Source organism: Eptatretus burgeri, chromosome 6 (assembly GCF_056783735.1).
Source record: "Eptatretus burgeri isolate ZD-2024b chromosome 6, Ebu_testis_v1, whole genome shotgun sequence".
In the NCBI taxonomy this organism is placed as follows: Eukaryota; Metazoa; Chordata; class Myxini; order Myxiniformes; family Myxinidae; genus Eptatretus; species Eptatretus burgeri.
The window spans coordinates 60,497,187-60,524,260 of record NC_140966.1 but is presented as its reverse complement, the minus strand read 5'-3'; the positions used below and the strand labels follow the sequence as shown (position 1 = coordinate 60,524,260).

Genomic DNA, 27,074 nt, shown 5'->3' with positions numbered 1-27,074 from the left:
TGAAGGTAAACATTCTCTCTGGCCATTCTCAGGGAACAACCTTGGTGCCGGCAAGTCTGGCAGTTCATTCAATAAGTGTGGCAGGACCTGCAAGCAGCAATCACACTTCAGGACTGGTCTCCGATATCTACGGCCTCTGATATTAACTCAGTCTGGGAATTCTTCCACAGAAACCACCTCTCTCTTATGCACAGATCAATACTATCTCATCTTCAGTTGTCTTTTCCATCCTCCTGCTCTTGGTACTCTGAATCATGGGGTGAGGCTGTTGCTTTAAAATAACTTGCATTCTCCTCCTGAAAGGCAAATCCAACGGAAAGCAACCTCAGATCATTCCACAAATTTGAGGTGTCATGGTTGTGCGGTTTATGGTGAGGGTAAGCGACTTTGGGTTGTGGTCCGATGCTGTAGCATTGTGGTCTGAGTGGAGAAGGTTGAAGTGAAGTGTCTCTTTGATGATGGCACGTGGTTTGAACGGGAAATGGCACACTTATGCAAATGAGCTACTCTGTTGCAATGCGTGAATGTATGTGTGAAGGGAAGTCCCCTGTGTGTAGGAAAGTAAATGAAATGGATAAAGGATGGGAATAAAGACCTGCTGAAAGCCCACACAATGCTTATGACCCATAAACCTACTCGACACAAGGGAAGGGTGATCTAAAACGAAAACTAATAAAACTAGAAGGGAACTCAGTGGAGCATATACCTCCACCCTGTAATGCCTGAACCACGAGAACATATCTGGCCCAATGCATTTTTGAAACATCATGCCATATCTGGTTTTTGAAACATCATGCCATATCTAACCATCCATAAAACAAATTTGACCTCAAAAATAATTGGTGGTTGAATTAATTGACCTGATATGCAACTCTTCTTCAAATTTCAAGTCAATCGGATGAAAATTGCGGATTTTAGCAACACCTCTTTGGTTGTTGACCTTGGGCCTGCTGACCTTTTGGTCCATGTTGACCTCAAAAATAATTGACTGATTGAATTCAGTGACCTGACAGATAAATCCTCTTCAAATTTCAAGTCAATTGGATGAATAATAATAATAAAGATTTTATAAATACCACTTTAGTTGTTGACCTTGGGCCTATGTTGACCTTTTGGTGTATGTTGACCTCAAAAATAATTGTGTGATTTAATTCAGTGACTTGAAATATAAATCCTCTTCAAAGTTCAAATGAATCGGATGAAAATTGACAATTTTAGAAATCCAGCCTATGTTGGCCTTTTGGCCGATGTGGACCTCAAAAGTAATTGGTGGTTGAATTCACTGACCAGCTTTCAAAATCCTCTTCAAATTTCAAGTCAATGGGATGAAAATTGAGGATTTTAGAAATACCACCTTAGTTGTTGACCTTGGGCCTATGTTGATCTTTTGACCTCAAAAACAATCGCTTTCTTCCTTGTGCCAAACTCTACCATATGGTGAAGATCGGTTGAAAATTTTGACCTGGAGGTGACTGACAGACAGACAGGCAGACATAATAACAAAAATGACCAACCAACACACTTGAAAAATCTTCGATTTTGCAAATAACAAACAAACAGACAGAATAACAAAAACACAAACATACAAACAGACAGGGATAAAATGGTCCACAAAAATAATTTTGATGACTTCATCGGTCACGTGATTTGCAGCCATGTTGTTTTTGAGGTTTTTTTTTTCAAATAAGCCTTCAAAAATCTTCTCTGAAATGACTGAACAGATCGAGGGGAAATTTCACACAAATGTTCCCCAAGGCATGTGTGTACAAGTTTGATTTTTTGAACGAATAATTGATGTCACATGGTTTGGCAGCCATATTGGATTTAATCAAAATATTAAATAATGTTTTCTCTGGAACCACTTAATCAATCGACATGAAACGACACAGTTATGAATCTCGTAGTGATGGGAAATACATGTTTTAAATTTCAACATGATTGCACACATGGTCTGGCAGCCAGAATTATTTAATAGTTTTGATCTTGGTTCTTTTTAAAAATTATTTATTTATTGATTGATTTGAATAAGACTCACTTGGCTGTATCTGGATGGGTTTGAGGGAAGAGGAGTAGCATCTGAAATGTGAATCCTATCCAGGTTCCTCCTGATGACTTCATCCTTTGCTTTTTGCTTGTTTGGTTTCCTTCTGGTAATACTCCAATGCAGGACTGTACCAATTTGCTTTTCCATTTGATTTGAATTGAATTCATTTTAATCCAATTCTGAATTCAATTGAATGATAATAAAAACGTCCTGGGTCCATTGTGATGTTTGATGGAGCGGGAATTGCAGTGTCAGTTCTTGAAATGTAGAATGTATATGATATCCAGTTTGGCACATATGTACGAAGTTGTGCATTCACGAGAACTGTTCTTTTTCAGGGAAGCAAACATGAACGAGTCTCCTGGTTCAGGTGATATTGTTCTGAATCAGCCTATCCACGTGGACGAGTCATTACTGTCCACCACTCCAAAGACATCCACTTTTTGGAACCGACTAAGGTATATTATTTCATTTTCCCCTTCTCCTCTTTTTGTTTTTAACTTGTGTTTGGAAATATCTACCTCAACAAATGTGCAAGAAATTGATTTTTCAATCTTTTTCAACGCAGGAAAAAGTTTGGCAAACGTCGCAAGAAGTGGAAGGGTCTTACCAACGATGAACATGTCATGTGAGTAAGATGGAATGTCATGACCTGAAATTTGCTAGCAATAGAAATGTTATTCCTTCAAGGAAATTAATATCAACCCTGTCGTATTTCAATCACATCTTGCACCTTAATTATTTTCTGTACCATAGATTCGAAGTTTCAGGTCAGGGGGGTTGCTTTGATGTGCTTGCACTGAGTTCTTTAACTTGGTTTGAAAACTTAATCCAGATATGAATGGCTAACATAGTGTTTTGCATGAAGGGCCAGGTATTGAAGTGTGTGCCGTCCCACTGAAGGACAAAGCTATAGGACCATCGGCTCGCATTGGGAGATTTGTTGGGCGTTAAAGATCCTATCATCTCTCTTCCAAAGAGTTGGTGAGTTATCGCCGGTACCCTGAACAAATTTCAAATTCCAGCCAGTCAACAAAATGATTGATCAACCAGTTCTTGAAAGATTTGGGCCACAACTGTTCCCACTGGCCAACCTTATGAGTACGTATGGGTTGTTGTGTTCGGGTAGTTAAAGAAGACGAAGAAGATAACGTTTTTTTAAAGGTTTTCGGAATGTCGATCCTGAAGAAGCACAAATGTCAAACATCAAGAAGTACCAGATTTGAAGAGGGAAGGGATACATGGAATACCACTTCAACCAGATCTATCGAAATGTTGATCTTCATTGGCAAAGATAATCTTCACTTGTGCACTTATTCATGCACACGCAATTGTCATTTATATCAAAAATTATGTATGTCGGATCTCGTCACATACATTCACACGTGTACACACGCACATACATACATACAGCATACGAACACACACACACTGGCAAACATACATACACATACGCATGTACATACATACATATGTGCACATTTGTATGGAATCTTGTCCCAAGTGCACAGAGAGGCAAGTAAATGACAAATTGGACAAGGCCCGAAGAAATGAAGTCTGAAATTGAAACCAGTCACTAATCTTATTTTGCTTTTCACACATCCAAGTTTGTGGCCTGAATATGCAATACTCTTTTTTTTTCCATTGGAACTTTTCGAGAAATGGTCCAATGAAGTGGGATGATGTTTTGACTCAAACATTGTACAAAAACTATTGGTGAAATTGCCTTTGACTTATTGGTTAATTAATAGGTGATACTCCAATGATTTGTTGATTCCATGAATACACATGGCACTAATGTTGAATGTCAATAAATAATATTTGCATATTTAGTCGTACAATGTTTTTGTAAAGCAATGTTTGAGATATTAGTGAGTAATGTAATGTGAGCAACCCAAAATATGTAATTTATTCCCAATGTTAAATTTGTTGTGATTAAAAATCCTGCAATTGAAATTTGGTTTACACATATCATCCTAACTGTGAAAACAAGTGGAGGAATCATGCACACCCAAACAATTATGGAGGTGAGGGAATGAAAATTGGAATGTGAGTAACCATGTAAAGTGAGTTACCATGTTTGTCATGTCAATAAAGTGGAAAATAGAATTATTGTCGTAAAAGCAGTGAGAAAATATCAGCTTGTAACAACAGAGTGCAGAATAACACAATGTCAAGAGGCAGTATCACACATAAACATAAAGTTACCCTTCATGCAGTGCAGTGACATGTGGACCGTGTCCAGTTGTGGCCACAAATATTGGCACCTTTGCACTTTTTTCTAATAACTCACAATTTTCTCAAAAAAATAAGTTGAAATTGACAAAATTGTTTGGTCTCCACAATTCTTTATTTCACTGTTAATATGACAAAACCTTTGTTTTTGATTCAGAACTTAATATATCCTTTTAAATCAGAAATAAATAGAAATGGAATTGACAAAATTATTGACACCCTCGACTTAATATTTGATGTCACAGCCTGCGGATGAAATAACTGCAGTCAAGCACTTCCAAAAGCCATGCATGAGCTTCCCACACCTCTCAACTGGCTGTTTGACCCACACTTCTTGTGCAAACTGCTCCAGTTCACCCACACTTGAAGATTACCTTCTCCCAACTGCTGTTTTCAGATCTCCCCACAGGTGTTCAATGGGATTTAGATCTGGACTCATTGCTGGCCACTTCAGAACAGTCCAGTGTTTTGTCTTGAACCTTTCCTGGGTGCTTTTTAAATTGCGTTTGGGGTCATTGTCCTGCGGCAACACCTATGACCTTCCACGGAGACCCAGATTTCTGACACTGGGTTGAACATTCAGGTCAGGTCAAGTATGGGAGTATGCGCTTGAGCAGTGCGTTGCTGCGTCCACTCTCCGCCAGTACTCCAGGGCCTCCGTCTGGCCATCCCCCAAGCAGATGCCTGGCCCCATCCCATCTCCTTGAGATGCTGATCAACCTGCTGCAACCACGAGGCATTGTGTCTGCCCATTCACCTCCTCCACTCATGAGGCTCCCTTTCTGAGAAAATATGGTGAGCAGGATCAGCATGAGGAAAACAAGCCACATGTCCATACAGCCGCAGTTGACGCTCACAGACGATGCCGGTAACAAATCTTCGTTGAGTCTCTCTCAGCAACCGCTCGTTGGACACAAAGTCCGACCAGTGATAGCCAAGGATTCTCCAAAAAGACCAGGTACCAAAGGAATTAAGTCGACATCTCAGATCCCTGGTCAGAGTCCTAGTCTCACATCCGTAGAGCAAAACTGGAAGCACCAAGGACCTGAAGACTCGGACTTTCATCCTCCTGCACAGGCACCGGCAGCACCACACCCCATGATCCAGTAAATGCATGACTCCCCAGGCCCATCCCAGAAGTCTGTTGTCCTCTTGCTCACAGCCAGCAGAGACGTGAATATCAATGCCAAGGTAATTAATCTCTCCGTGACCTCAACATCCTCGCTACAAATAGTTACAGACAAGATAGCAACATCCAAGATGTCAATGAAAGCCTGGAACTTAGTTTTGACCCAGGAAACCCGTAATCCTAGCCACTCCGATTCCTCATTCAGCACCTCAAGGGCCCCCGAAATGATATCTAGCGTCTCCGCAAAGATGACAGCATCATCAGCGAAATCAAGGTCAGAGATCTTGACATTTACAAATGATGCAGTGCGGCTTGATCTCTCAGACATCCTCCCCAGAATCCAGTCCATACAAGCACTGAAAAGTGTGGGGGCCAGTACACACTCCTGATGAACTCCAGCAACAACTGGAAATAAGTCAGAGACGGTATCACCACATCTCACAACACTCTCAGTACCAGAGTATTGTTCAGATATTAGATTCTGCAGTTGTGGTGGCACCCCACGAAGACCAATAATTCTCCAGAGGGCATCCCGTTTCAATGAATCGAACGCTTTGCAGAGATCAACATAGGCTACAAGCAGCCCCTTCCGAAACTCTCGTCTGCATTCAGTGAGGACACGAAAAGCAAGGATACAGTCAATTGTTCACCTCTTTGGTATAAAGCCTGACTGCTCTGGACGCTGGTGCTCAAGGAGATGGTGGTGAACCATATTAAGAATTATCCAAGCAAAGACCTTGCCAGGCACTGAGAGCAGCGTCATCCCTTGGTAGTTCTTACAGTCCTGGCGATCACCCTTCCCTTTCCAGAGAGGGACACCAAGGCTCCTCTTCCAGTCAGTTTGGATGATGCCTGTGTTCCAGGCAGATCAAGGAAATGAGTGCAATGACACGAACATAGCAGTTCCACCAACCGTGAGTCGTTCAGCATGGTTGCCACAGATCCCAGGAGCTTCACCACATTTCAACCGTTTCACCGCAGCCTGTGTTTCCACATACGAAGGTGGATCACAGCTTATTGGAGGGTCATCAATAGGGATAGTAATACGACTGACATCCAACTCAACAGCTGGTGGATCAGCCTGGCACAGCCGCTCAAAGTAACCGGCCCAACGGAACTTTGCTTCGGACTTCTCTGTCATAGCCCACAATCCTCCGCACTCACTGCAGTACACTGAGGCACAGGTTTGGAGGAATGCAATGTGTAAATTTCCAGGTAAGCAGGATGAGAATCACCTGACCACAGGTGATGTTCTACCTCCTCACAGATTCCTCGCACATAGGCCTCCTTGTCCACCCTTGGCGCACATACAGTTTTACGCCTCAGCTCTCTGAACAGCTCAGCTCTGCCATTCAGCCTGGCCCTGCTGCTCTGTCAATGGTATCAAGTTTCCCTTGAGAAACAAAATTCTTCTTCGCCCTCCAGTGAGTTCCAAGACATCCACCTGCAACATCAAGGGCAGTGGTCTTGAAGGCACTCCACAACTCTTCAGGATTCCCCAAAGCACCGATACCCCCCAAATCTCCACTCAGCCTGTTTGCAAACTCCTCAGCTACCCTCTCATTATTGAGCTTGCCAACATCCAGCCTCGGGTGCGATGGAACAATTCTCCCGTATTTAAGCAGCAACTTCAGAGTTGCAACAACAAGCCTGTGATCGGTGTTGAGGAACTGAGCACTCCGGTGGGCTCTGCAGTTCTGGATCATCCTCCAGCGACCATTAACGAGTACGTGGTCAATCTCCTTTGCCGCACCACCAGCGTTGGCATACCTAGTCCAGCGATGAGCTTGTGGGCACTGAAACCATAAAACAGCCACCCGAAGTCCATGACTTCTTGCAAAGTCAAGGAAATTTGTGCTGTTCTGGTTCACAGTTCCAGACCCATGGGGACCAACACATGTCTCATAACCATCCCGATCAGTTCCAGTCGATGCATTGAAATCCCCCAAGAGGAGAAGAGTGTCTCAACTGGGGCACTGATCAGCCACAGTCTCGAGCGTGGCATAGAATTGTCCTTCACGGTGAGATCATTCACCTCAGTTGGGGCATATGCTGAGACCAGAGATATGACACCCAAGGACTGACGACTCCTTAGCCTCATAATACTCTCGTTGACCGGTGTTGCCTCAATTACCATTGGAATCAGCTTCGTGGACACAGCTAAACAACTCCTTGAACATGGTAGCAATCAGAGCGACCAGACCAACAGTAGGTGTAACCACCCATCATGCGCTCGCCACAATCCGGTCTCCTAACCTCAGAGAGTGCTGTTTAACATTGCGCTCAAAAATGCCTTGTTAATGTTCTGATTTTGTGATGCCATGCACACATTCAAGGCACCCAGTGCCAGATGCAGCACAGCAATCCCAAAACATCACTGAACCTCTTCCATGTTTGACTGTGAGGAAGGTGTTCTTTTCTTTGAAGGCTTCTTTTTGTTCTCTGAAAACATAGAGATGATGTGCTTTCCCACAAAGCTCGAGTTTGGTCTCATCTTTCCACAGGACATTCTCCCAGAAGGATTTTCGCTTGTTCAGGTGTGTTTTGGCAAACTGCAGATGGGCTTTCTTATGTCTCTCTCTCTCAGTGGTGGGATCCTCCTTTATCTCATACCAGAGAATCTCCTTTCATTGATTTGGCGACGGATGGTGTGAGTTGAAACTGTCATACCTTGTGTCTGAAGGTCAGCTTGAATCTGTTTGGCAGTTAATCGAGGTGCTTTTTGCACCATTTGAACACTCCTTCGCTGCAATCTCTGACCAAGTTTTCTCTTGCGGCTACGTCCAGGGAGGTTGGCTGCATTGCCATGGGCCTTAAACTTCCTGATAACATTGCGTATGGTGGATACAGGAACATCAAGGTCTCTGGAGATGGACTTGTAGCCTTGAGATTGCCTATGCTTGGCTATAATCTTGTGTTTAACCTCCTCAGTCAATTTTTTCTTTCTTTTCTCGATGCTCAATGTGGTGCACACAGTGATGGAAAATAGCAGAATGACTCCTTTTATCGAATCAAACTGATTGAACAAGTGATTTTTATATTGCAGTCACCTGCAACTCACCACAGGTAAGTTCAATTCCAAGGTAAAGGAGAATCACCTGCTTGAAATGTAGTTATTTCTCACAACTTCTAAAAGGTGCCAATAATATTGTCCGGGCCATCTTGGGATTTCTGTGTGGAATAAGATAACATTTCGTCATTGTTTCAGCTTTTTTTTTGTTTTCTTCCACTGCAAACCAAAGAAATACATATGTGGATACGAAAAGGTTTTTTTTTTTCAACAATTTTATGGAAGAAATGGTGCATTATTTGAAAAACGCTCAAGGGTGCCAATATTTTTGGCCATGACTGCATGCATTTTTTCTTGTGGATTTATCGTGTGCTGTCTGGTGATTGAAAACGCTATCCAGGTGATCACATAGCGCAACCAACTGATATTGACCTGAAAAATGCAGAGCTTCATCTGAAGACTGTATTTGAGAATGCAAAGCCAATCAATGAAATGGCCAATTTGCATCTTTTGAAGGTGATAAATAATGATGCAGCGTCATTCATCATCACAGAAGATGGAAAGAACCCCTCCATCAATGAAAATGACCTTTACATTGATGAAAATGGTCCCACTGTAAGCGGAAACAATTTCATCATGGATGGAAACGATCGCGATATGGATAGACACAACAGCATTAATCTGGAAGTGATATTCCCACTATAAAAGTTAGTGACTGGTTGCAGTGGAATATGAAGGGACACTGTACCCAGGAGAAGTGGTAGTCATTGATGGTGATCAGAATGACAACCAGGTTTGAGTAATGCAACCAGCAAGACCAAACTGGAAATGGTCAAACCTAATGGATAACATTTTCTATCTCAAAGAAAAACATAGTGATACACCAATAGTTGTTAAGAAGCATGGCCACTTGAAATTTTCCATAATGTTTTAGGAAGTCACCAGAAGGTTATCTGAAGTATACCCTATCTAAAACTGTACAGAAGATATTTGGGGTACAAAGTTAACAAAATGAAATTTATTCAAGTTTAATCTGTAGGATAAGCATTGCTCAGCTTTAATTGTGTTAGAAACTTTGTTTACATGTACCTTTTATGTCACATGATGGTAACATACTGTAACAAGAGTAAGCATAACATGAGTAACCAAGGATTTTGTCATTCTTCTGGAAATGATCAATCACATAAGATTTTCATTGCACCCTGTATGTGTACCACCAGTTGAGGTAAATGAACAATATATAACTTATTTCAAAGGTCATTCAGTAATAGGACACTTGTTGGGGTGTTGAAAAATGTAACCTGAGTAACCGACTGTTTTTTGCACAAGTAACCCACACAAAAGAAGTTTTTGAAATTCTCCTGTGTTGAGTTCTGTCTGGGCATAATGTAACTACTGTGGAAAACTAATGATTCAAACACGTAAGTAAGGAAATTATGATACCAATAGGGGCCTCGATACATCAAAAATGTAACGTGAGTAACCGTGGAATTGCCCAGAGGAATAAGGTAATCGTTTTCATCTGTCTGCCTGTCTGTCAGTAAAATAAAATTCGAAAATCATTCCAAACGGGAAACTTAAACTGTTTTTAATGACATCATGAAAGACAAAAACAACAAGCACAAATCACTAATGCAACATGTTACACAAGGAGATGTAAAAGATGCTGCATTAACAGCAGAAAACTTCTGGAAAAATGTTTCTTTCTGCGAGCGAAAAACTTTTTATTTCAATTGAATTATATATTTTAACACTGCAGAAAACAAAATGCCTTTTTGACACTTTGACTTCCCTGTAGTTTCAACTGCAATTTTTACTTGAACACTGGAGAATGCAAAAATTCCTGACAACACTTCCAAAAACCTCCAGTTTTGCAGTACTTGGACAAAATATTACAACATCTCGACCAATCATATTTGATGAGCTCACTCTCTTTGCTTTGGGGATTATCCAGATTTGGACAAACTCCCGGCTTGCAGAAAATATAGATCATGCTTGAAGAGGCAAGGCGAGATGATTTGAAAAGACCCTTTCCCATGTCTTTATATTTTTGTGTTTTTTTGTACGCTTTTCCTGATATTGTTTTATTTTAAGTAATGTTTGCTGGAGCGGGCATTGCAGTGTCAGTTCTTGAAATAGAGAATGTATATTATGTCCAGTTTCGCACATATGTACGAAGTTGTGGATTTACGAGAACTGTTCTTTTTCAGGGAAGCAAACAGGAATGAGTCTCCTGGTTCACATGACGTTGTTCTGAACCAGCCTATCAACGTGGACGAGTCATTACCGTCCAGCCCTTCAAAGAAAACCACTTTTTGCAACCGTCTAAAGTAAATAATTTTATTTTCCCCTTCTTCCCTTTTTGTTTTTAACTTGTGTTTGGAAATATCTACCTCAACAAATGTGCAAGAAATTGACTTTTCAATCTTTTTCAACACAGGAAAAAGTTTGGCAAATGTGGCAAGAAGTGGAAGGGTCTTACCAACGATGAACATGTCATGTGAGTAAGATGGAATGTCATGACATGAAATTTGCTGGTAATAGAAATGTTATTCCTTCAAGGAAATTAATATCAACCCTGTCGTTTCTCAATCACATCTTGCACCTTAATTATTTTCTGTACCATAGATTCGAGGTTTCAGGTCAGGGGGATTGCTTTGATGTGCTTGCACTGAGTTCTTTAACTTGGATTGCAAACTTAATCCAGATATTAACGGCTAACATAGTGTTTTGCATGAAGGGCCAGGTATTTAAGTGTGTGCCGTCCCACTGAAGGACAAAGCTCTAGGACCATCGGCTAGCATTGGGAGATTTGTTGGGCGTTAAAGATCCTATTATGTCTCTTACAAAGAGTTGGTGAGTTATCGCCGGTACCCTGAACAAATTTCAAATTCCAGCCAGTCAACAAAATGATTGATCAACCAGTTCTTGAACGACTTGGGCCACAACCGTTCCTGTTGGACAACCTTATGAGTACGTATGGGTTGTTGTGTTAGTCTCCACAATTCTTTATTTCACTGTTAATATGACAAAACCTTTGTTTTTGATTCAGAACTTAATATATCCTTTTAAACCAGAAAATAAAAAGAAATGGAATTGACAAAATTATTGACACCCTCGACTTAATATTTGATGTCACAGCCTGCGGATGAAATAACTGCAGTCAAGCACTTCCAAAAGCCATGCATGAGCTTCCCACACCACTCAACTCGCTGTTTGACCCACACTTCTTGTGCAAACGGCTCCAGTTCTCCCACACTTGAAGAGTACCTTCTCCCAACTGCTGTTTTCAGATCTCCCCACAGGTGTTCAATGGGATTTAGATCTGGACTCATTGCTGGCCACTTCAGAACAGTCCAGTGTTTTGTCTTGAACCTTTCCTGGGTGCTTTTTATATTGTGTTTGGGGTCATTGTCCTGCGGCAACACCCATGACCTTCCACGGAGACCCAGATTTCTGACACAGGGTTGAACATTCAGGTCAGGTCAAGTATGGGAGTATGCGCTTGAGCAGTGCGTTGCTGCGTCCACTCTCCGCCGGTATTCCAGGGGCCTCCATCTGGCCATCCCCCAAGCAGATGCCTGGCCCCATCCCATCTCCTTGAGATGCTGATCAACCTGCTGCAACCACGAGGCATGTGATCTGCCCATTGACCTCCTCCACTCATGAGGCTCCCTTTCTGAGAAAATCTGGTGAGCAGGATCAGCATCAGGAAAACAAGCCACATGTCCATACAGCCGCAGCTGACGCTCACAGATGATGCCGGTGACAAATCTTCGTTGAGTCTCTCTCAGCAACCGCTCGTTGGACACAAAGTCCGACCAGCGAGAGCCAAGGATTCTCCTAAGAGATCTGGTACCAAAGGAATTAAGTCAACGTCTTAGATCCCTGGTCCTAGTCTCACATCCGTAGAGCAAAACTGGAAGCACCAAGGACCTGAAGACTCGGACTTTCATCCTCCTGCACAGGTACCGGCAGCACCACACCCCATGATCCAGTGAATACATGACTCCCAAGGCCCTTCCCAGAAGTCTGTTGTCCTCTTGCTCACAGCCAGCACAGACGTGAATATCAATGCCATGGTAATTAATCTCTCCGTGACGTCAACATCCTCGCTACAAATAGTTACAGACAAGATAGCAACATCCAAGATGTCAATGAAAGCCTGGATCTTAGTTTTGACCCAGGAAACCCGTAATCCTCGCGACTCCAATTCCTCATTCAGCACCTCGAGGGCCCCCAAAATGATATCTAGCGTCTCCGCAAAAATGACAGCATCTTCAGCGAAATCAAGGTCAGAGATCTTGACATTTACAAATGATGCAGCGTGGCTTGATCTCTCAGACATCCTCCCCAGAATCCAGTCCATACAAGCACTGAAAAGTGTGGGGGCCAGTACACCCTCCTGATGAACTCCAGCAACAACTGGAAATAAGTCAGAGACGGTATCACCACATCTCACAACACTCTCAGTGCCAGAGTATCGTTCAGATATTAGATTCTGAAGTTGTGGTGGCACCCCACGAAGACCAATAATTATCCAGAGGGCATCCCGATTGAATGAATCAAACACTTTGCAGAGATCAACATAGGCTACAAGCAGCCCCTACCGAAACTCTCGTCTGCATTCAGTGAAGACACAAAAAGCAAGGATACAGTCGATCATTCACCTCTTTGGTGTAAAGCCTGACTGCTCTGGATGCTGGTGCTCAAGCAGATGGTGGTGAACCCTATTAAGAATTATCCAATCAAAGACCTTGCCAGGCACTGAGAGCAGCGTCATCCCTTGGTAGTTCTTGCAGTCCTGGCGATCACCCTTCCCTTTCCAGAGAGGGACACCAAGGCTCCTCTTCCAGTCAGTTGGGATGATGCCTGTGTTCCAGGCAGAGCACGGAAATGAGTGCAATGACACGAACATAGCAATTCCACCAACCGTGAATAGCTCAGCATGGCTGCCACAGATCCCAGGAGCTTCACCGCAGCCTGTGTTTCCACATAGGAAGGTGGATCACAGTTCATTGGAGGGTCATCAATAGGGATAGTAACACCCCTGACATCCAACTCGACAGCTGGTGGATCAGCCTGGCACAGCCGCTCAAAGTAACCGGCCCAGCAGACCTTTACTTTGGAATCCTCTGTCAATAGCCCACCATCCTCCACACTAACTGCAGTACACTGAGGCAGAGGTTTGGAGCAATGCAATGTGTAAATTACCATGTAAGCAGGATGAGAATCACCTGACTACAGGTGCTGTTCTACCCCCTCACCGATTCCTCGCACATAGGCCTCCTTGTCCACCGTTAGTGCACGTGCAGTTTTATGCCTCAGCTTTCTAAACAGCTTAGCTCTGCCATTCAGACTGGCCCTGAGGCTCTAGTCAATGGTATCCCTTGAGAGACAAAATTCTTCTTCGCCCTCCGGTGAGTTCCAAGACATCCACCTACAACATCAACGACAGTGGTATTGAAGGCACTCCACAACTCTTCATGATTCCCCAAAGCACCCAGACCCCCCAAATGTCCACTCAGCCTGTTCGCAAACTCCTCAGCTACCCTCTCAACATTGAGCTTGCCAACATTCAGCCTCAGCTGGGATGGTGCCATTCTCCTGGATTTGAGGTGCAACTTCAGAGTTGCTGCAACAAGCCGGTGGTCAGTATTGATGAACTGAGCACTCACGTAGACCCTGCAGTTCTGGATCATCCTTCAGCGGCGACCATCAACGAGTACATGGTCAATTTCCTTTGCCACACCACCAGCGTTGGCATAATGAGTCCAGCGATGAGATTGTGGGCGATGACACCATGAACCAGCCACCCTTAGTCTATGACTTCTTGCAAAGTCAAGGAACTTAGTGCTGTTCTGTTTCACAGTTCCAGACCCATGGGGACCAACACATGTCTCACAACCATCCCAATCAGTTCCAGTCGATGGATTGAAATCCTCCAAATGAGAAGACTGTCTCACCTGGGGCACTGATCAACCACAGTCTAGAGCGTGGCATAGAATGTGTCCTTCATGGTGAGATCACTCGCTTCAGTCAGAGCATATACAGAGATATGATGCCCAAGGTTTGACGATTTCTTAGTCTCATAATATGCTCGTTGACCGGTGTTATCTCAATTACCATTGGAATCAGCATCGTGTACACAGCTTCAGCAACTCCTTGGACATGGTAACCATCAGAGCAACCAGACCAACAGTCGGTACAACCAGCCACCATGAGCTTGCTGCAATCCGGTCTCCGAACCTCAGAGAGTGCTGTTGAACATTGCACTCCAAAATGCCTCGTTAATCTTCTGATTTAGTGATGCCATGCACACATTAAAGGCACCCAGTGCCAGAGGCAGCACAACAACCTCAAAACATCACTGAACCTCCTCCATGTTTGACTGTAGGGAAGGTGCTCTTTTTTGTGAAGGCTTCGTTTTGTTCTCTGAAAATATAGAGATGATGTGCTTTCCCACAAAGCTCGAATTTGGTCTCAACTTTCCACAGGATATTCTCCCAGAAGGATTTTTGCTTGTTCAGGTGTGTTTTGGCAAACTGCAGATGGGCTTTCTTCTGTCTCTCTCTCAGCGGTAGGGTCCTCCTTTATCTCATACCATAGAACCTACTTTCATTGATTTGGTGACAGATTGTGTGAGTTGAAACTGTCATACCTTGTGTCTGAAGATCAGCCTGAATCTGTTGATTGAGGTGAACACTCCTTCCCTGCAATCTCTGATCAAGTTTTCTCTTGCCGCCACGTCCAGTTAGGTTGGCTGCAGTGCCGTGGGCCTTAAACTTTCTGATTACATTGTGTATGGTGGATACAGGAACATCAAAGTCTCTGGAGATGGACTTGTAGCCTTAAGATTGTCCATGCTTGCTTATAATCTTGTGTCTAACCTCCTCAGTCAATGTTCTGGTTTTCTTTCATTTCTTGATGCTCATTGTGGGACACACAGTGACGCAAAATAGCAGAATGACTCCTTTTATCTAATCAAACTGGTTAAACGAGTGATTTTTATATTGCAGTCACCTCCAACTCACTATAGGTGAGTTCAATTCCAAAGTAAAGGAGAATCACCTGCTTGAAATGTAGTTATTTCTCACAACTTCTAAAAGGTGCCAATAATATTGTCCGGGCCATCTTGGGATTTCTGTGTGGAATAAGATAACATTTCGTCATTGTTTCAGATTTTTTTTTTGTTTTCTTCCACTGCAAACCAAAGAAATACATATGTGGATACGAAAAGGTTTTTTTTTTAAATTTCAACAATTTTATGGAAGAAATGGTGCATTATTTGAAAAACGTGCAAGGGTGCCAATATTTTTGGCCATGACTGCATGCATCTTTTCTTGTGGATTTATCGTGTGCTGTCTGATGACTGAAAACACGATCCAGGTGATCACATAGCCGCAACCAACTGATATTGACCTGAAAAATGCAGAACTTGACCTGAAGACTGTATTTGAGAATGCAAAGTCAATCAGTGGAATGGCCAATTTGCATCTTTTGAAGGTGATAAATAATGATGTAGCATCATTCATCATCACAGAAGTGGGAAAGAACCTCTCCATCAATGAAAGTGACCTTTACATTGATGACAATGGTCCCACTGTAAGCGGAAACGATCTCATCACGGATGGAAAGGATCGCGATATGGATGGACACAACATCATTGAATCTGGAAGTGATATCACCACTATATATGTTAGTGACTAGTTTGCAGTGGAATATGAAGGGACACTGTACCCAGGAGAAGTGGAAACCATTGATGACCAGAATGACGACCAGGTTTCAGTAATGCAACCAGCAAGACCAAACTGGAAATTGTCAAACCTAATGGATAACATTTTCTATCTCAAAGAAAAACATGGTGATACACCAATGGTTGTTAAGAACCATGGCCACTTGAAATTTTCTATGTTTTAGGAAGTCACCACAAGGTTATCTGAAGTCTACCCGACCTAAAACTGTGAATGAGTTATTTGGGGTACAAAGTTAACAAAATAAAATTCATTCAAGTTTAATCTGTTGGATAAGTATTGCTCAGCTTTAATATTGTTAGCAACTTTGTTTACATGTACATTTTATGTCACACGAGTGTAACATACTGCAACGAGAGGAAGCATAACATAACCAAAGGTTTTGCCATACTTCTGGAAATGATCAATCACATAAGATTTTGATCGCACCCTATATGTGTACCACCAGTTGAGGTAAATGAACAATATATAACTTATTTCAAAGATCATTCAGTCAGAGGACACTTGTTGGGGTCTTGAAAAATGTAACCTGAGTAAGGCCTAGGTCACATTTGCTCTATGGCGAGGATACGACGGCCGTACGCCCTCTGAATTGACAGAAACGTGCGGCAGCGCAGAGAAACTGAGGTGGCCTCAGGGAGGCCCTACGCCGTTTGGCTATATTTTACAGGCCGTAGGGGCGCCGTGGAATTATAGCGTGGAGTTATAACTTTTTTTCATTTCTACGTTCGCGGAGCAATTTGACAAGCCAAGCTATGACGTAGATGTGTTCCACGTCGACCGTACGTAGGGCGTACGGTGGGCTTGCGTTATTCGTGCAGCTGCCGTAAACTCTTCTCAATGAAAAATGAATTTTCCCAACCCCCAAAAAATTACGGCGGCCGCACTATTCCCACGGTCGCCGTACGGTGGCCTTACGGTCTGTGTGACTACCTGCCGGCAATGCAGGGTCGACGCACGGTTCCCCTACGCCCGCCGTGCACCTACATACGGCCTCTGTGGCAGTCTGCGTTGACCGTGCGTCCACCGTGCGCTACCGCTAGAGATCGGAGTATAGGTGTTTGCCTATACAGTGGTGCCCCCAGAATCCCAATTTAATTCGTTCCAGAAGGCTGTTCGGATTGCAAAAAGTTCGGATTCCAAAAATATTTTCCCAATCAGAAATAATGGTGTGAATTAATCCGTTCTTGGACCCAAAGAAAACCCACTTTCAAAACACTTTAAACTGAAATTCCCCATGTTTAAGGTAAAATAAGATGAGTAAATGACCTTCGGTGGCGGTGTATTGTATGTAAACTGGTACAATCACCACATCCAAAGGTCCACACAGACTCGAGCTCCGCCCTGGGTTCCGATCGCTCGCGCACTCTGCGAGAGCGCTGTCCCCAAGGCAGCTCATCAAACATGATGCCCACAGAACCACAATCACTTTCATCAAATGCATCGGGCTGACGTAATCATTGATATTCCAAATTACAACTGGTTTTGCTGTGAAATTCAATCCTTACCCGATAGTCCGTCACACCACGTGATCGGATTGCTTTTTTTGTTGCCTTCGCATTCTGCAAAAGGTTATGTATTGGTCGCTGTGTATTTATTTATTTATTTATTTGTGAATATGTGTGTGTGTGTGTGTGTGTGTGTGTGTTTGTTTGTTATTCGCATAATTCAGAAAGTATTAAACCAAATCGCTTGAAATTTGGTGGGATGATGGGTTATTATCCAAGGAACATTTGATTAGATTTTGGGAGCGATCGGGTCAAAGGTCAAGGTCAAGGTCACGGAAAGGTCAAATTCGTATTTTTACCATAGCGCGGTCAATTTTGATCTAATTGGCATGCAACCGATGCCAAAATGTTCAGAATTCATTGCCCAATCTTGTGATGGGCGACATGACACAATTACATCATTACCCTTGTTTTTAAAAGAAAATGTCCCAAATCCTGGCATTATAATCAGTACCAAAATATATGTTTGCGGGAGATGCCAATGATTATTTATTTGTTTGTTATTCGCATAACTTAAAAAGTATTAAACCGAATTACATGAAATTTGGTGGGATGATTGGTTATTAGCCAAGGACCATTTGGTTAGATTTTGGGAGCAATCGGATCAAAGGTCAAGGTCAAGGTCATGAAAAGGTCAAAATCGTCTTTTTATCATATCGCGGTCAATTTTTATCTAATTTGCATGAAAGTAATGCCAAAATGTTCAGAATTTAATGCCCAATCTTGTGATATGCAACTTGACAAAATGACGTAATTGCCCTTACTCGCGGTTGGGGGTCAAAGGTCAGGGGGGTCACGACCTTGCAGATGTGCGTATTTTTATCACAACGCAGTCAATTCTTATCCGATTCGTATGAAATCAGCACCAAAATGCTCCTTGTTCTGTTCCCCACACTCTTATGCCAAGAACAAAACAGTAGCGGTGGCGAAGGTATATGCTCTCTACGAGTGCCCGTTCTAGTTATTAATTAAAACACAAGATGATTAAAAAAACAAACATCACAAATGAAGGTCAAAACACGAGGTAAGGCCTAAGTCACATTTGGCTCGGCGGCGGGAGGGTCTACAAAATGTATGGGCACTAGCAATTATAAAGCGGCCACAGTATTTCCACGGTCACACAATGTAGCAGTCACATATGTTTTTATTTTTTGGGTAGACGCATGGGGTATTTATAAATTGTGGAGACCAAAAACGTGGGGTGCCGTACGGTCTTTGATTTGATGTCGCACGGTGACCTTCGGGCATTTCTGCGGCGGCCATAGAATTTTCAAGGCAGATGCAAGGTGCCCGCAAGGCGACTGCAAGGCGACCGCAGGGGGGCCCTCAGCTGAACGTGCGGCGAGATGGACGGTAACGAATGGGTTAATTTTTTATTATTATTTTTTTTTTTTTACCAGTTCTTTTGTTTCGGCTCGTCGAATTTCTACGGCAAACGTAGAAATGAAAAAAGTTATAACTCCGCGTTATAATTCCACGGCGACCTTACGACCTGTAAAATATAGCCATACGGCGTAGGGCCACCCTGAGGCCACCTCAGTTTCTCTGTGGCCGCCACACGTTTCTGTCAATTCAGAGGGCGTATGGCCACCGTATCCTCGCCGTAGAGCAAATGTGACTGAGGCCTAAAGTATCGATCGACACACGAGAGATGCTTTCACGAGTACTTCCACCGACTAACTGAATGAACAAAGCGCGAAGATGCAGCTTGAACAGGTGGGGGAGACACGTGAACAAACATGAACGCCACGTTGTGTTCGGTTTTTTAAAATGTATTAGGTTTTTAGGGCAAAATTTTCTCGAATAAATTGATCGGATTCCAATTTGTTCAAACAATGGGGCGTTCGGATTCTGGGGGCACCACGGTATATTATAGTTATAGTATATTCAGTTATATATACTGGTATATTTTTATTTCAGTAAAAAAAAGAACTGGTATATATACCCACTCGTTACCATCCGTCTGGCCGCACGTTCGCCTTAGGGCCCCCCTGCGGTTGCCTTGCGGGCACCTTGCATCTGCCTTGAAAATTCTATGGCCGCCGCAGCGACGCCCTAAGGTCACCGTGTGACATCAAATCAAAGACCGTATGGCACCCCCACGTTTTCGGTCTCCACGATTTCTAAATACGCCGTGCGGCTCCCCGAAAAATAAAAACATATGTGACTGCTACATTGTGTGACCGTGGAAATACTGCGGCCGCCGTATAATTGCTAGTGGCCACAGATTTTGGAGACCCCACGGCCTCCGTGGCAAATGTGACCTAGGCCGAACCGACTGTTTTTTGCACAAGTAACCCACACAGAAGAGGTTTCTGAAATTCTCCTCCTGTGTTGAGTTATGTCTGGGCAAAATGAAACTACTGTGGAAAACTAATGATTCAAACACTTAAGTAAGGAAATTATGATACAAATAGGGGCCTCAATACATCACAAATGTAACGGGAGTAACCGTGGAATTGCCCAGAGGAGTAAGGTTATCGTTTTCATCTGCCTGTTTGTGTGTCAGTAAAATAAAATTTGAAAATCATTCCAAGCAGGAAACTTACTATTTTTACAGACATCATAAAGGACACAAACACCAGGCACAAATAACTAATGTATCATGTTACACAAGGTGGTGTAAAAGATGCTGCATTAACAGCGGAAAACTTCCGGAAAAATGTTTCTTTCTGCAACCTATAAAACTTTTTATTTCAATTGAATTATATATTTTAAACTGCAGAATACAAAATTCCTTTTTGACACTTTGACTTCCCTGTAGTTTCAATTGCAATTTCAACTTGAACACTGTAGAATGCAAAAATGCCTTTCGACACTTCCAATAACCTCCAGTTTTGCAGTACTTGGACAAAATATTACAACATCTCGACCAATCATATTTGATGAGCTCACTCTCTTTGCATTGGGGATTATCGATATTTGGACAAATTCCCGGCTTGTAGAAAATATCAGTCATGCTTGGAGAGGCAAAGCAAGATGATTTGAAAAGACCCTTCCCATGTCCTTTTATTTTTGTGGTCTCTTTTTAGGTCATCTCTTCGAGCATGACCTAATAATATGGGTGTCGCTGTCCTTTCGATCCGTCCGTCCGTCCGTTCACAATGAAGTTGAAGCGGGAGATCTGCTCATTAGTGATCCTGATAGAGGTCGATGAGACGTACACGATGGTATGACTTTCAAGGTCACCGAAGGTCAAGGTCAAGGTCACGGGGGCTTTGAAGTTGCGAAAATGACGATTTTCAAATTCTATCTCCACCATTTCTCAAGCGATCTTGAATTTGATTGTAGCAAATGAATCTGTGGGACAATATCTAAATTTTGATCTGGCCGGATTTTCCATATTCGCTTTCGTTTTCGTGTCACCTGACTTCAAAGTTGGCAAAAAATGCGAAAATGACGATTTTCATGCGAAAATGACGATTTTCAAAATCTATCTCCTCCTACATTTCTCAAGCAATCTTGAATTTGTTTGTGGCATATGAATCTACGGGAAAATATCTAAATTTGATCGGGCCGGATTTTCGATATTCGCTTTTGTTTTCGTGTTACGTGATTTCAAAGTTGGCAAAAAATGCGAAAATGACGATTTTCAAAATCTATCTCCTCCTGCATTTCTCAAGCAATCTTGAATTTGATTGTGGCATATGAATCTATGGGACAATATCTAAATTTCGTCGGGCCGGATTTTCGATATTCGCTTTCGTTTTCGTGTCACGTGACTTCAAAGCTGGCAAAAAATGCGAAAATGACGATTTTCAAAATCTATCTCCGACATTTCTCAAGCGATCTTGAATTTGATTGTGGCATATAAATCTATGGGACAATATCTAAATTTGGTCCAGCCGGATTTTCGATATTCACTTTCGTTTTTGTGTTATGTGACTTCAAAGTTGGCAAAAAATGCGAAAATGACGATTTTCAAAATCTATGTCCTCCTACATTTTTCAAGCGATCTTGAATTTGATTGTGGCGTATAAATCTGAGGGACAATATCTAAATTTTCTCAGGCCGGATTTTCGATATTCGCTTTCCTTTTCGCATCACGTGACTTCAAAGTTTGCAAAAACTGCCCTTCCTTCAGGAGGCTATATATTTTCTCGCAGAGATGACCGTCACTCCCGCACGGGGGTATTTTTTTCTATGTTTTTCCTGATATTGTTTTATTTTATGTGGTTTTCTGGAGGGGCATTGCGGTGTCAATTCTTGAAATGGAGAATGTACAGGCACTCCTCACTTAATTACCTACCTGTTTAACGACCGCCCGGACTTACGACCAGTCGGCAGCGGCAGCGCGGCGTGGCGTCTCAGCGTCAAGCATCTCATGTGGCCTTACCCTTTTTTTTTCTCAGTCATTGACGTATGTAGACGTATTCCAATGACGTCTTCCGGTCGACAAAAAAAAATGAACGTGTTTCTAACTTACAACTGCCATATAAAGACGTGTTCCCAGCGATTTTGGGAATTGGTATATAAAAATGGTGTTCATAAAAGGGGAACCCAACAGTGTTTTCGAGTCCTTTTTGAGTCGATGTCCATGTCAGCAGTAACAGTATCAGTATCAGTATCAGTATTAGTATTAGTATTAGTAGTAGTTTGTTCATGTTGGCAGTAGTAGGTGAGTGTGAGGGGGAGGGTGTGGGTTATGATGGAACCTCCTTGCGTCCGCGTGTCCACGGGTAGGAGACATCTTTGCACCATTGTTCGAAGTTCTTCGCGGCTAATTTTTTATGGGACTTTTTCAACAATGAGCTATGGCTTGTTTTTATGATATAGGTCTATTCATAACGGGTTGGACAAATGCACAATGAACTAATAATGTGCATAGAGCACTTCGATAACTTATAGATACGGTATACCAACGAATAATTATCGTGTAGCCGGCGTTCACAAACTGTGCCCAACGATAGCCTAACTTATCCATATCGTGCGGCAGTTTATCTTTGCCGGTGACGTGGGGTTTGCTATTCATAGGCTGCCACTCAACGATTTAAATGGCTGCATCTCCACTATTGAAAGTAGATGCTTGCGCTCAACAATTGGATTTTTTTTTACACTCAACGACTTTTAAATGGTACCACTCAGCTATTTTCATTGTTTACAATGAACGATTTAAATTGCTGTCACTCGCCTTTGTTTTTTGACGCTGGCGCTCGGAAATTTTAATCGTTTCTATTGAACGTGCTAAATCGCTCAAACTCCACTATTGAAAGTAGACGCTTGCGCTCAACAATTGGATTTTTTTTACACTCAACGACTTTTAAACGGTACCACTCAACTATTTCATTGTTTACAATGAACGATTTAAATTGCTGTCACTCGCCTTTGTTTTTTGACGCTGGGGTTTGGAAATTTGAAGCGTTTCTTCTGAACGTGTTAAAACGCTCAAACTCGACTATTTTAAATAGACGCTGCCGATGGACAATTGGAATCATAGCCAAGCTAGACATCGAAGTGTGAACATCCTCGTCGTGCCGAAGAAAAGTTTGAAGAATGCTGCAAATAAGTGTCCTGGCCGTGGCCGTGGATGCTGATGCAAGGACGATCCATTATACCGACGTCTTTCAGCCTATGAGTAACTTAAAAGTAACGTCTGTCGACGTGTGGCAACGATCGCATAACGTGCCAACAACACGTTAATCATAGCTTAGAAATAAGTTTCGGGTATGCTAAACATTACTTCGGCGTGTCTCAACTTATGATTAACTTACAAGTAGCATGTGTTGACGTCTGTCAACGATCGCAGACCGTGCATACAACTTGTGGCCAGCATAGCGGAACGTGTGAGTCAAACGCCGGCATACGTCGTGAAATTTCAAGCATGCAAAAATTTGAGGACAACCGAAAAGTACAACGTTTAAAGCCAGCGTACAACGACGTATGGCAGTGTTTTTCAGCGTGCTCTCAATGTTATCAAAACTTACCCATAACGCATTCAACGTGTGCCAGCGTTTTAGAAAAAAAATTCAAAAATCAGTATACGTTGGCTAAAACGTCAAGGTGTGACTGGGCCTTTAGTGCCTGAGGTCAAACATATTTGACCCCAAGGTCAAATTTTCAAGTTTTAGGAACCATATCGTGTAGCACCTCAAATTGAACACCTCGATGAGTGCTTTCTAGATATATCAAGCTTGAGACATTATGACGTCATTTGGTGACGTTATGAGGCAAACACATATTTTTCATGGTTACTCTGTAGAACGATTCTCATCGGAATCTCTCGTAGGCGGATATTCCTCAAGGAGTCGCTCCTGGTGGATAGCAGCTCTGTTCACCTCTGGTTTATTTGTTTGTTTGTTTGTTTGTGAACAGTATTACGGAAAAACTCCCCGACGGATTTCGACGAAACTTGGTGAGGGGGGGTAGGTATGGTCCAAGGATCATGCCATTAAATTTTGGACTTGGACCCCCCCCCCAAAAAAAAAATTGTTACCCCCCCCCCCCAAAAAAAATTGTTAGAAAAAAAATTTTTTTTTTTGCATTTCTACATATTTTAAGTGATTTGCAACCCCCCCCCCCCCAAAAAAAAATTGTTGGAGAAAAAAACATTTTTGCAACTTTTTTTCAACAAAATTTCGATTTCTTTTTTTTGCATTTCCACATGTTTTAAGTGATTTCCAACCCCCCCTCCCTCCCCCAAAAAAATGTTGGAGAAAAGAACTATAACTCTGTCAGCACTGTTGACATCATATTTAATGAATAAGATATAAGGTTCACTTGAGTGATCCAGCAGTATTGGCGGCGGAGATTTTGCACTCTCCCGAATGCTCCCCCTCTAGTTATGTTCTGTAATATGAAAGAGTCATGCAAATTAAAACAAAGTTATCAAGTTGGAGTTTCCTTTAAACCTTTTCTTTATTCAGAATATATAAAAACGATTACCTGTATTTACAGTATGCAAACCGAAGTAATGTATATTAGTGCTGATTTCCTCTATTCTGTTTATTACAGTATACAGTACACTACTGTATAAACATTTAAAAACAAATCCTTGCTTGTCGGCCAATTCGCTTAACAATCTAGTCGTAGGAACGGAACTCGGTCATTAAATGAGGAATGCCGGTATATGATATCCAGTTTGGCACATGTGTACGAAGTTGTGGATTTATGAGAACTGTTCTTTTTCAGGGAAGCAAACAGGAACGAGTCTCCTGGTTTACATGACATTGTTCTGAACCAGCCTACCCATGTGGAACAGTCATTATCGACCACTCCTTCAAAGAAATCCACTTTTTGGAACTGTCTAAAGTAAATAATTTTATTTTCCCCTTCTTCACTTCTTGTTTTTAACTTGTGTTTGTAAATATCTTCCTCAACAAATGTGCAAGAAATTGACTCTTCAATCTTTTTCAACTTAGGAAAAAGTTCGGCAAACGTGACAAGAAGGGGAAGGGTCGTACTCTCAACGAACATGTCGTGTAAGTAAGATAAAATATCCCTTCAAAATGTCGTGACATGAAATGTACTAGTAATGGAAATCGTTTTCCTTCAAGGAAATGAAAACTAACCCTGTCGTATGTTGATCACGTTTTGCTCAATTATTTTCTGTACCATAAATTATAGGTTTCATGGCTGGGGGATTGCTATGAAGTGCTTGTACTGAGTTGTTTAGCTGAGGTTGCAATCTTGATCCAGATATTAATGGTCATCCTGGTGTTTTGCATGAAAGGCGAGGTATCGATGTGCTCGCCGACCCACTGAAGGCTGAAGCTACAGGACCATCAGCTTGCATTGGGGGATTTCATGAACGTTAAAGAGCCTATCATATCTCTTTCAAAGAGCTGGCGAGTTATCGCCGGTTCCCTGAACAACTTACAAATTCCTACCAGAGAACAAAAGGATTGGCAAAAAAGTTTTGTGAAAGAGTTCGACCACAGCTGTTCCCACTTGCCAACCTCATAAGAAGGAATGGGTTGTTGGGGGGTAGTTAAAGAAGAAGAGAAAATTAAAGGCTATAAGAATGTCTCAAAAAGAAGTGCAAGTGACCAGCGTCAGGAGGGAAGCGATACATGGAATACCACTTCAAAGAAGATGTATGAAAGTGTTAATCTTCATTTGCAAACATTTAATCCACAATAAAGCATGATAACAACTGCTTTGCACAATATTGTATGAGAATAATACCATCAATACTGCCAGCGAACACAAGGAACTTCGAGGAGGCTGAGGAAGTTGCCGGAGGCATTATTTGTTTCGGGTTGTCCGTCCGTCCATGTGTCCATGATATGTTTTCATTGCCGCAATGACTTGAAAATGGCTAAAGGCTAGATCTAAATCAAACTAGGTGCAAGTATGAATAATAATGCAAAGATGAACTGGTTTGATTATGGGGTGAAGAGGTCAGAGGTCCCGTTCAGTAAAAATTCTGTTACCGCACCAACTTGTGGTGAACCAGTGATGGTATTTTGACCAAACTTGGTGGAAGTAGGCCTATTATGTCAGGCGACGTCTTATGTAAGGATGGCCCAGACACTCCATTGGCTCAATCCAACATAAATCCTCAAAAAATTCCACCAATGTATAACTTATATACCTATAAATTACCGACCAGTAATCTGATGAGAATTCCCCATCCATTAACACATTAAAACATGGGACATCATTGCTGAACTATCAAAATGAGACACAATTACCCGTTTGTCATTCTTCTTATTCGGGTTCCAACCCTTTGAGCCTGGGTAACCCATTGTTTTTCTTCTGTTTATTCCTGCACATTATTTTTATTGGTTCACGAGCGCCAGCCAGAGTGACCACGATATTTGTTATGTCTGTGTGTCTGTGTGTCTGTTGGGTAGTCGATCTATCTACCCTTATTGTCAGGTTTTCCGTCGTTATGTCTGTCTGTCTGTTGGGTAGTCGATCAAGTCGTAAAAAAAAATTTGAGATTTGTTCTACCCTTATTATAAGTATTTAAAATGGTGATTTCGATGAAACTTGGTTGGTAGGTTCATACCATGACCTAGTTGTGTGCAAATGAGAACCGTTGCTATGGACACCACCGTTGCCGAGCAACGGGACTTTGAAATTTTTGAAAAATCATAAAAAATTAATTTTTTTGAAATTCAAAAATCGGGTCATGAGCGACTGTGGGCAGTACATTCAGCCATATTGTCAAAAAATTCCAGCCGGATCCTATGAAAACTGTCGGAGAAGATAGACTTTGAATGAACCCTGGTCGAAAACAATAAAAAAAACGAAGTTCGTTATATCTCAGAGACTATGAGTCAGATATACATGAAACTGGTATGGTAGTTTCATGGTATGTCCTAGTTATGTGGCCGGTTACCCTTCCTGACGCCAACCTTGGTCGCCTCTTATGACACACAGGGATATGGTACACCTATTCTAACCGGGGCATACACCGGGACCAGTACACTGGTACTGTCTTATGTCT

General features: G+C 42.2%; 1 protein-coding gene across 10 annotated transcripts in view; it reads left to right on the top strand.

The window, feature by feature from the left end:
* Positions 1–27,074, top strand: part of LOC147024903 (uncharacterized) — a 112,928-nt gene that overhangs the window by 35,662 nt on the left and 50,192 nt on the right. For 7 of the 10 annotated variants that reach the window (XM_085885268.1, XM_085885269.1, XM_085885266.1 and 4 more), the window contains 6 exons: positions 2,383–2,502; positions 2,613–2,672; positions 10,629–10,748; positions 10,859–10,918; positions 24,809–24,928; positions 25,039–25,098. In XM_085885268.1, the coding sequence (XP_085741394.1) occupies positions 2,383–2,502; positions 2,613–2,672; positions 10,629–10,748; positions 10,859–10,918; positions 24,809–24,928; positions 25,039–25,098 (540 nt within the window). Of the gene's footprint in view, positions 1–2,382; positions 2,503–2,612; positions 2,673–2,934; positions 3,029–10,628; positions 10,749–10,858; positions 10,919–24,808; positions 24,929–25,038; positions 25,099–27,074 lie in introns of those variants that run through there. The other 3 variants (XM_085885274.1, XM_085885273.1, XM_085885271.1) reach the window with 3 other exon arrangements.